The sequence below is a fragment of the Typopeltis vanoorti genome, chromosome 17, assembly GCF_054136105.1.
Source record: "Typopeltis vanoorti isolate ZY-2024b chromosome 17, IOZ_Tvanoo_1.0, whole genome shotgun sequence".
NCBI classification, from domain to species: domain Eukaryota; kingdom Metazoa; phylum Arthropoda; class Arachnida; order Uropygi; family Thelyphonidae; genus Typopeltis; species Typopeltis vanoorti.
In genome coordinates, this window is record NC_143565.1 from 21,750,624 (window position 1) to 21,761,984 (window position 11,361).

The 11,361-nt window shown below is 31.6% G+C and overlaps 2 protein-coding genes across 2 annotated transcripts; both read right to left on the reverse strand.

The window, feature by feature from the left end:
- Nucleotides 1–1,141: 1,141 nt before the first annotated feature.
- On the reverse strand, nt 1,142–1,516 carry LOC150097220 (histone H2B). Its single transcript, XM_090407049.1, has one exon. The coding sequence runs from the start codon at nt 1,514–1,516 to the stop codon at nt 1,142–1,144; it is 375 nt and encodes a 124-aa protein (XP_090263175.1).
- Nucleotides 1,517–10,205: 8,689 nt separating this feature from the next.
- Nucleotides 10,206–10,628, reverse strand: LOC150097221 (histone H2B). Its single transcript, XM_090407010.1, has one exon. The coding sequence runs from the start codon at nt 10,615–10,617 to the stop codon at nt 10,243–10,245; it is 375 nt and encodes a 124-aa protein (XP_090263136.1). The 5' UTR covers nt 10,618–10,628; the 3' UTR covers nt 10,206–10,242.
- Nucleotides 10,629–11,361: the final 733 nt, after the last annotated feature.

Genomic DNA, 11,361 nt, shown 5'->3' on the forward strand with positions numbered 1-11,361 from the left:
GAAATGTATTAGAACAGCGGTTGAGAAACACTGCAAATTAAACTAATCAATAATTATCGGAAATTTTCAGCAGTTGAGATGAGCGGATAACTAAAGAAAATTTGGAAACTTAAGAAGAAAAAAAAGGGCTGCAAAAAATACTTTGAATAGACAAAAAAAATAAAGGATATATATATATATATTAATATATATATATATATTAATATATATTATATAAACTGTGTAGTAAATGTCAGTGACCAAGCCGCGGAGTTTTTAACATTGGAAATATTCATGAATTATCGGGATCGGGAAATTTCAGACATCGAAATCTTTCAACATCTTGAAGAAAGGAATTACCACTGTTTATGACTGGTCATAAAATTACCGATTACAACAATGAACGGCATTTATTGTCTGTGCTCGAAACCGAAGTATCATCTGTGTAGCAAATATATCAGTGACCAAGCCGCGTATTGTTCGACATCGAAGTATTCATGAATGATTGAGCATTTTCAGACATCGAAATATCATATGTAAGACATTTTTAAACATGGAACCATTCATGAATTACCGGGAATTTTCAAAATCAACAAAATCTTTCAGAGAACTGCAATTGATAAACACTGCTAATTAAACTAGTCATGAATTATCGGGAATTTTCAGGCCGAAATCTTTCAGAAGAGCAGTTGAGATGAGTAGATCACTAGAGAAATTTCTGTAAACTATTTTGTAAGCGAGAAGAGCTGCAAAAAATACTTTGAACAGAGAAAAAAAGTAGAAGATAAACGTATCCTGAAGGAAAGAGATCCCCAAATCTGTCATGTAAATATATATATAAAATAAATATTCATAATATTTATGTATTCTATTCTATATATATTTATGTATTCTATTCTATATATAAAGTTAAGCCAAAATTTGAAACGGTCCCGTTTTTTTGTCTTACCAGCCTGGAACTCGGGGGTATGCCCCCTAGTATATATATATATATATATATATATATATATATATATATATATATATATATATATATATATATATATATATATATATATATATATACATATAATATAAAAGATTACAAGATTGTACGATCAGATATCCCTTCATCATAATTTGGTGGCCCTGAAAAGGGCCTTTTGAGATTACACAAGTAGCTTTACTTGGCACTTGTGTATTTAGTGACAGCTTTAGTTCCTTCTGACACTGCGTGTTTCGCCAGCTCACCTGGGAGCAGAAGACGGACTGCAGTTTGGATCTCCCGGCTTGTTATGGTGGACCGTTTGTTGTAGTGGGAAAGACGAGATGATTCAGCTGCGATTCTTTCGAAGATGTCATTGACGAAGCTGTTCATGATGGACATGGCCTTGCTAGAAACACCAGTATCTGGATGGACTTGCTTCAATACCTTGTATATGTAGATACTGAAACTTTCCTTCCTCCTCTTCCTTTTCTTTTTCTTATCTCCAACACGAACATTCTTCTGAGCTTTTCCAGCCTTCTTGACAGCTTTTCCACTTGGTTGGGGTGGCATTGCTAGAAAAAAACCTATTACAAACAAAACTATAGTAAACGTGCCCCTTATGCTGCGCCTAATAATTTTGCCGGGCCGCCTTTTTTCGCTCGCTTATATAATAAACACGCGGATTGCATTTATGCGGCCTTGAATGAGAGCTCCGACCAATCGTTCCACCAATCATTTCGATGATAATACGCCTCGCACTCATTGTAGGTTCCCGCTGTCGATTAAAAAAAAAAATAAAGTAGGTCAGTTGAATTGACTGCTATTATTATTAGTTTTTTTAAAAAATAATAATGATAAATGGCTAATCATGCAGCTTTAATTATTTAAAACAACGCAGTACTTTACATATTTCATTGCATTGGATCATAGTCAATTTCTTGAAGGTGATTTCTTTATTGCTTTATGCATGAGCTTCTTTCTCCCTAAAAATATAACAACTGTAAAGTTTACTCTTTATGCATGAGCTTCTTTTCCCCTAAAAATATAGAACTGTAAAATTTACTCTTTATGCATAAGCTTCTTTTCCCCTAAAAATATAAGAACTGTAAAGTTTACTCTTTATGCGTGAGCTTCTTTCTCCCTAAAAATATCTACTTATACGCATTCTAAGAGAAAGAATGCAATGAATTTTCCTCACCATCTACATATGATGGTGAGGAAAATTCACATGTTTGAAATAAAACTTTATTGTCCTAGAAACAAATATTTTTATAACAATTGTTAAATTACTCTACTTAAAAAGTGGAAAAAGTGTACATGATAATGTGCACATCGATTACTTTTTTAAGGAATATTCGTATATCTACTTATAAGCATTCTAGGAGAAAGAATGCAATGAATTTTCCTCACCATCTACATATGATGGTGAGGAAAATTCACATGTTTGAAATAAAACTTTATCGTTCTAGAAACAAATATTTTTATAACAATTGTTAAATTACCTACTTAAAAAGTGGAAAAAGTGTACATGATAATGACATCGATTACTTTTTTAAGGAATATTCGTATATCTTTATCAAAATCGCAAAGTTCGTGGAACAACTTATGGACATGGTTCCTCTCAGGAAGGAGATTGAAAAACTCGTACGCTCTCATTTATAGTTATAAACCGCAAGTTACAATTATAAATTTGTTTACTGTTATAAACCCTAAAACGATACTTCTGAATAATAGAATATTCTTGTCTAGAATAAAACAGTTATACTTTTCTGCAGAAGTTCTAGCCTTTTACACGGTGCAGCTGATTGACTTTATCTAAGCACACCAGGTTAATATTCTAATAATTTAAATACTAATAAAATCAGAATGAGTAACCCAAAACAAGCCGATAGTGTTCTTAAGAAATGGAATGCACAGCACTTTCTGAGGACTCCGAAAAATATTCATAAAAACTTTTAGAAATCTTCAATAAATGTAGCTTTTAATTCTGAATTTTACAGAATTAAAAGAAAATAAGGGGAAAAAAAACTAGAAATGAAGCTTCTCTCTTTCTCATTCCCAGCAGAACACATGGAATTTATAGACACGAAATATGGCCTCATAAACTTCGTTGCTTCAGTCTTTCGTATCACGTCTCTCGACCAGAATACGGTTCACACCTACTAATGTCTGATTATTATTTATTCCTAGCAGGGAGTGACTGAAAGGAAGACTCAACTGGTGCCAGGAATCCGTTTCCAAAAAAAAAAAAAAAAAAAGTTTGGAAATGCCAGTTTACATAAAATTTTATAGATTATATAGCTTCATTTATAAATAAATTGCTACATACTATTAATATCGCGATTAATATCTGCAGAAAATCATAATATTTAGGGGTATCCGATTAGATTCACCACAGATCGAAGAATAATCTGCTCATAGAGCTTATAAAATAAGATTGCATATCGTAAATATTTGGCTAAGTTTAACATAAAAATTATGATTTTTGCTATAATTTTTATTACCGTAAATTGAAAATTTTTATTTTTAGGGAGAATACCTGAACTTTACAGTTCATGAAGTTCCAATTTTTACTTTGATTAACAAGCTTAATTTGATTGCATTTAAATTCTTCTTTTTTTTTAAACTTTTATTATCCTTATACTAAATTCTTACCATACCTTTTAATATTTTTTCGGTATTGAGAATTTTTGTAGCAACTATGATGCTTGTCAAACAAAATCAACGTTTTCAAAATCAGTAATCAACACTGCAATTGAAATCTTTCACAGAAAGATTTTAATTACATCTTTCTTTAAATTAATTATGATTCAATTGCATGGAATATTTAAAAGTGTAAACAATATATATATATATATATATTTAGAATTACATTAAAAGATTTTAAACTATTTATAAAAATTAATGTAAAGTATCGTAGAAGTTGCATGATTATTTATAATCCATCGATATAAGTTTGTCATTTATTTATATAAAATGACTTACAAGGTTGCTAGTTTAATTATTACCAAGATTTTTTTAATATTAATATTTATTGTATACATGTGAAATTCGTTTATATTTTTGGGAAGAGACACAATAAATAAATTGTGCACCAAAAAGGGTCAAATATCGTAGAACAGTAAAGGAAATTCAAAAAAAAAAGAAAAAAAAAGGGTAATTAAACTGATAGTTTATTACCGTTATTTGGCTAGTACTTGTAAAGCGGTATACAAGGGTATATACCTAATTATATGGTTAAAGTAGTTGTCGCAGTCGGTAAGAATATATTATTCAATTAATTATTATTCTTATTTTACTGTTACTCGTTTATTTTAACCATACCAAGATACTACTCTTTCTATTTTTCTATTTTTTAAGCTTTTAACGTAATTGTTTATTTTGGATTTAATAAATATTTATTTCGCTTTTGATAGATTAATACACATAACGATGCCAAGAAAATTTGAATCCGGAGCTAGTAAAAGAAAACGACTTAGAGAAAATGAAAAACAGCTAAATAGTCAAAAAGGGCAATTTTGTCATTCTTGCATTCTGAAAATTAAGAATTTCGTAAAACTGAAGTTGTACTTCACAATTCTCGGAATGAAAACGAAACAATGTTATCATTATCAGGAGGAGATGAAAGTGAAAATGAAGAACATCAAAATGATGTGGAAAACATAGAAGGAGAGAAAGAAGTAAAGGAAACAACTCAAGAGGATTCTGAAGAAAATTTTCAATCGGAGTTTGTACTTACCATCAAGCAAGCTATCTCTTATCCTACAGATATAGCAGTGTGGCCACTTACTATTAATGAACAGTTTATCCAGCATATTTAATAAATATGCCCCAGAATGTTGGTAAAATCGAAAATTTAAAAATCAATACACAGAACGCAATAGAATATATGTCAGAAATGTAAATATATCACATTTTTACTGTAAAAAGGTGAATGGAACAAAGGAGAAACGAGAGTAACTAATTTTTTCAGAAACCAGCAAAGCAATTTACTGCTTTGTAAATTGTTTTCTAAGTCAAATAATAGCTTTAATGACTGGGGAAATATAACACGAACCCTATGTCATCACGACCATTCTACTGAGATATACGAGCGATGTGCACATACAGCAAAAGAAAATCAAATTCTATAAATAGTCGAATTGATCAAACAAATACAATCTGAAGAAAATTATTGGAGAGAGGTTTTAAACAGAATAATAACTACCATTAAGTTACTGAGTAAACTAGGACTAGCATTTAGAGGAAATACAAATGATATTTTTTTCTAATTCTTGCGGAAATTATTTATCGTGTTTACATTATTTAAGTGAATTTGATGATTTTTTAAAACATCACATGAAAATGTACGCCAACTGTGGTTCTGGCAGATCAAATTATCTTTCTTACCATACTTGTGATGAATTCATAGCGTTAATAGCTAAAAAAAAACAAGAGAAATATTAATATCAGAAATTAAGGAAGCTGCTTATTTTGCAATAATACTCGATTCCACGTCAGACATTGCCCATAATGACCAACTAGCTATGATATATAGGTATGTTGCTGCAAATTCTGACATTAGAGAAATATTTATCGGGTTCATCAGAATTACACAACATAATTTCTTATACAGGGTGTCCCAAAATTCACGCAAGATTTAAATTTAGCGCCATTTGTGCGGTAAAGTGTTGCCAACGAGGAAAAAAAAAAAGACAGCGTGACAGCTGACAGTTCAGGGTTATTCAAAATGACCACACACAGCGAAGAGTTCGTTGAATGGATTATGGAACAACAACAAGTGGATGCTTATTTTTCGAACAAAATCATCTTCAGCGATGAGGCTCATTTTCATCTTGATGGCTTCGTTAATCGACAAAATTGTCGCATTTGGGGTTCAGAAAATCCACGAGTGATTGTTGAGAAACAAATGCATCCACAACGTGTCACTGTTTGGTGCGGATTTTGGGCTGGAGGCATCATCGGTCCATTCTTCTTCGAAAATGCGGCTGGTAAGGCAATAACAGTTAATGGTGCTCGCTGTCATGCGGCTGGTAAGGCAATAACAGTTAATGGTGCTCGCTGTCGCGACATGATAATCCAGATTTTTGTGCCGAAATTACAAGATATGGATGTGGACGACATGCGGTTTCAACAAGACGGTGCCACATGCCATACAGCCCGAGAAACAATTCAATTACTGCATGAGTCATTTCCTGGTCGTGTAATTTCCCGTTTTGGTGATCAGAATTACCCGCCCAGATCATGTGACTTAACGCTGTTGGACTTTTTTCTTTGGGGTTTTTTGAAGTCTAAGGTTTATGCCAACAAGCCCACGACCAGCCACGCCTTGAAGGAGGAAATTGAGCGCTGTATCAACGAAATTCAGCCACATTTATTCAAAACGGTCATAGAAAATTTCGACAAAAGAGTGCGTATGTACCAGCAAAGCCGTGGAGGCCATTTACCCGATATGCTATTCCATGCATAACCCTATACTGTATACTTTATGAATCAATAAGAAATTACAATTTTTAATTAAAAACCTCCGTTTTCTATCAAAATTACTTCTTGCGTGAATTTTGGGACACCCTGTATTTAGAAGAGGTAGTATTAAAAAAATTAGAAGAATTATCTTTGGATATAAAATTGTGCAGAGGGCAAAGCTATGATAACACTGCCAATATGAAAGGTATCTATACAGGTTTGCAAGCTAGGCTGAAAAAACGTAATCCCTCTGCACATTATACACCGTGCTCTAGTCATTCCTTAAATTTAATTGGCTATTATGCCGCGGATTCTTGTCCGGAAGGAGTGCAATATTTTTGTTTTATTCAAAAAGTATATAATTACTTTTCTTCTTCAACAAGAAGACGGGGAATACTCCTTAAACATTTAGAAAAAAAATCTTCAACAGTTAAAAGACCAAGTGAAAAGGTGGTCCGCAAGAGCTGAACTATCCATTTCTCCTCATGAAAAACCTATTTCTAAATTAGAGAGCTCATCATTGGCTGAACATTTTCACAAACCAGAAACAGCAATTTTAACAGTTATGTGGGACAAAATTTTACAACGAATAAATGTCTACAAGATCCCGATATGGATTTGTTTTTAGCTAATATGTTACACTCTTTAGTTGGTTTTATTTTAGATATAAGAAATAGTTTTGCTGCTGTAAATGAAGATGCGAATTTATTAACAGATGAGACAAAATTTAAAGATGAAAAGGAAAGAGTTAAAAAACGGAAAAAAAATGAGTGACGAATTTTCACAATCTAACAGTGACATTATATTACATGGGAAAGAAAATTTCGCTGTGAACACTTTTAATGTCATTTGCGATAAGCTAATTTTGGAAATTAATGAAAGAACAAAAAGCTATTTCGACATATTTCAATAAGCTAATTTTGGAAATTAATGAAAGAACAAAAAGCTATTTCGACATATTAGATATGTTTGACATTTTTTTTGAAGGAAGATATAGATCAAGACAAGTGCAAGACTAGTATTGATAAAATTTTTACAAACTTATGGGACTGATATTGATCCAGAAAAATTTATTGATGAAGTTAAGCAATTTTTAATAATGATAAAGGAAGAAAATTCTTCAGTTAAAAATATGTACAAATTTATAAACGATGGGTTAAGGTCTACTTTTCTGAACGTAGAAACAATTTTAAAAATATTTTTGACGATGCCTATTTCAAATGCAAGTGCTGAACGCTCATTTTCAGTGTTGAAACGAATAAAAAATTATTTAAGAAGCAACTTGTACCAAAATAAAACAAGTGATCTGTCGTTATTATGCATTGAATCAGTTGTAATGGACTCGATTAATTATGATGACATTATATATATATATATTTGCTAAAACCAAAGCAAGAAAAAAAACTATAAGTTATCATTTTTTATTTAAATTTGAACTGATTTATATATATATATATATATATATTAAATGCAAATATATGTATACCAATGTTGTGTATTTTTAGTTTAAAAATGAGTTATGGAAATGTCGACTTTTATTTTCAATAAACTAAAAAAACAACACGTGAATTTGATTAACTGAAATATACTTGTTCTTTTGGGGCCTCAAAAAGTATAAATGCGGCTCTGCATAGGTCAACATGGAAGAAAAGAAAAACACTAAGTGGGTTTTTAATTAGAACTATAACTATGGTGAACATACATCCTTTATTTCAATGCTCTGTCCTGTAATTTTTTTTTTTCTAAAATGGCATTTTGTGTGAACTTAAATAGTAAATTAGATATTGGTGCACAGCACATGTCCCATAAAAACATGAAACTGTCATTTCAACGACAAGGCCAATATGGCTACTTCAGTGATGAGCGTGTCTACATATTGTACTTGACTGTGTGTAGTGTAGGAGTGAGTGGATGTCTTCACTGGTGTACTTTGGCTTATGTCTCTCTGAATATAATGCCCCCAATGAACGAGTATTTTTCTTCTTGATGATGGACATGTGGACCAGTGAAAATACCTAATTAAAAATCGAAGCATGCATTTATAACAAATGCAACTTTGACGCGAACTGTAAACAGTTTTATGAATTTTTAAAACACAAAACTGATTTATTAATATTAATAAAAGTCCACTCTTGTGAAAAGTATACAAAATATATTTTGAAGTAATAATATAATTGTTTAAAATGCTATGCATATGCTTATTTTATAATAAATGTTATAAATAAAGCTTCTTCGTTTTAGTGAAACAAATAAACATAAACACAACCTGCTTTTTTTATTTTGAATATTATGAATAAGGTGACATGTCCTTTATTTTCATAAAAAAATATAGCCACCATAGATATAGCTGTAGTGCAGCAAGTTATGGTAGATGAGGTACTTCGCAGTACAAGAACACCATGTTGTGTTCTTGCTGTGTGGTGTAATGTAATCTCACTCTATAATGTATTATATATTACAATAGACTACAATCTATTATAGTTTATTATAACTTTAATGTATTATATATTACAATAGACTACAATCTATTATAGTTTATTATAACTTTTTCATGAAAAAATATTTTACATTTTTTTTAAATAATTTATAGTGGAAATATTATGAGGAGAATAATATTCGTGAATGTGTCAAAAAGCTCAGACCCAGAACGCCTAAATAGCATCTATGTAGTAAATATCAGTGAACAAGCTGCGTATTGTTAGACATCGAAGTATTCATGAATTATTGAGTATTTTCAGACTTCGAAATGTATTAGAACAGCGGTTGAGAAACACTGCAAATTAAACTAATCAATAATTATCGGAAATTTTCAGCAGTTGAGATGAGCGGATGACTAAAGAAAATTTGGAAACTTAAGAAAAAAAAAGAGCTGGAAAAAATACTTTGAATAGACAAAAAAAATAAAGGATATATATATATATATATATAAATATATATATAAACTGTAGTAAATGTCAGTGACCAAGCCGCGGAGTTTTAACATTGGAAATATTCATGAATTATCGGGATTTCAGACATCGAAATCTTTCAACAACTTGAAGAAAGGAATTACCACTGTTTATGACTGGTCATAAAATTACCGATTACAACAATGAATGGCATTTATCGTCTGTGCTCGAAACCGAAGTATCATCTGTGTAGCAAATATATCAGTGACCAAGCCGCGTATTGTTCGACATCGAAGTATTCATGAATGATTGAGCATTTTCAGACATCGAAATATCATATGTAAGACATTTTTAAACATGGAACCATTCATGATTTACCGGGAATTTTCAAAAACGGAATCTTTCAGAGAACTGCGATTGATAAACACTGCTAATTAAATTAGTCATGAATTATCGGGAATTTCAGGCCGAAATCTTTCCAAGAACATTCACGAATTATCAGATATCAAAATCTTTCAGAAGAGCAGTCGAGATGAGTAGATAACTAGAGAAATTTCTGTAAACTATTTTGTAAGCGAGAAGAAGAGTTGCAAAAAATACTTTGAACAGAGAAAAAAAGTAGAAGATAAACGTATCCTGAAGGAAAGAGATCCCCAAATCTGTCATGTAAATATATATATATAAAATAAATATTCATAATATTTATGTATTCCATTCTATATATATTTATGTATTCTATTCTATATATAAAGTTAAGCCAAAATTTGAAACGGTCACCTTTTTTGTCTTACCAGCCTGGAACTCGGGGGGGGTTTCCCCCTAGTATATATATATATATTATATATAATATAATATAAAAGATTACAAGATTGTACGATCAGATATCCCTTCATCATAATTTGGTGGCCCTGAAAAGGGCCTTTTGAGATTACACAAGTAGCTTTACTTGGCACTTGTGTATTTAGTGACAGCTTTAGTTCCTTCTGACACTGCGTGTTTCGCCAGCTCACCTGGGAGCAGAAGACGGACTGCAGTTTGGATCTCCCGGCTTGTTATGGTGGACCGTTTGTTGTAGTGGGAAAGACGAGATGATTCAGCTGCAATTCTTTCGAAGATATCATTGACGAAGCTGTTCATGATGGACATGGCCTTGCTAGAAACACCAGTATCTGGATGGACTTGCTTCAATACCTTGTATATGTAGATACTGAAACTTTCCTTCCTCCTCTTCCTTTTCTTTTTCTTATCTCCAACACGAACATTCTTCTGAGCTTTTCCAGCCTTCTTGACAGCTTTTCCACTTGGTTGGGGTGGCATTGCTAGAAAAAAACCTATTACAAACAAAACTATAGTAAACGTGCTCCTTATGCTGCGCCTAATAATTTTGCCGGGCCGCCTTTTTTCGCTCGCTTATATAATAAACACGCGGATTGCATTTATGCGGCCTTGAATGAGAGCTCCGACCAATCGTTCCACCAATCATTTCGATGATAATACGCCTCGCACTCATTGTGGGTTCCCGCTGTCGATTAAAAAAAAAAATAAAGTAGGTCAGTTGAATTGACTGCTATTATTATTAGTTTTTTTTAAAAATAATAATGATAAATGGCTAATCATGCAGCTTTAATTATTTAAAACAACGCAGTACTTTACATATTTCATTGCATGGGATCATAGTCAATTTCTTGAAGGTGATTTCTTTATTGCTTTATGCATGAGCTTCTTTCTCCCTAAAAATATAAGAACTGTAAAGTTTACTCTTTATGCATGAGCTTTTTTCCTAGAAATAAAAGAGCTGTAAAGTTTACTTTTTATGCATGAGCTTCTTTTTCCCTAAAAATATAAGAACTGTAAAGTTTACTCTTTATCCATGAGCTTCGTTCTCCCTAAAAATATAAGAACTGTAAAGTTTACTCTTTATGCATGAGCTTCTTTTTTCCTAAAATATAAGAACTCTAAAGTTTACTCTTTATGCATGAGCTTCTTTTCCAATAAAAATATAGAACTGTAAAGTTTACTCTTTATGCATGAGCTTCTTTTCCCCTAAAAATATAGAACTGT

Excerpts from the sequence above, each read along its gene's own strand:
- LOC150097220 (XM_090407049.1), bottom strand. The coding sequence starts at position 1,516 with ATGCCACCCCAACCAAGTGGAAAAGCTGTCAAGAAGGCTGGAAAAGCT.
- LOC150097221 (XM_090407010.1), bottom strand. The coding sequence starts at position 10,617 with ATGCCACCCCAACCAAGTGGAAAAGCTGTCAAGAAGGCTGGAAAAGCT.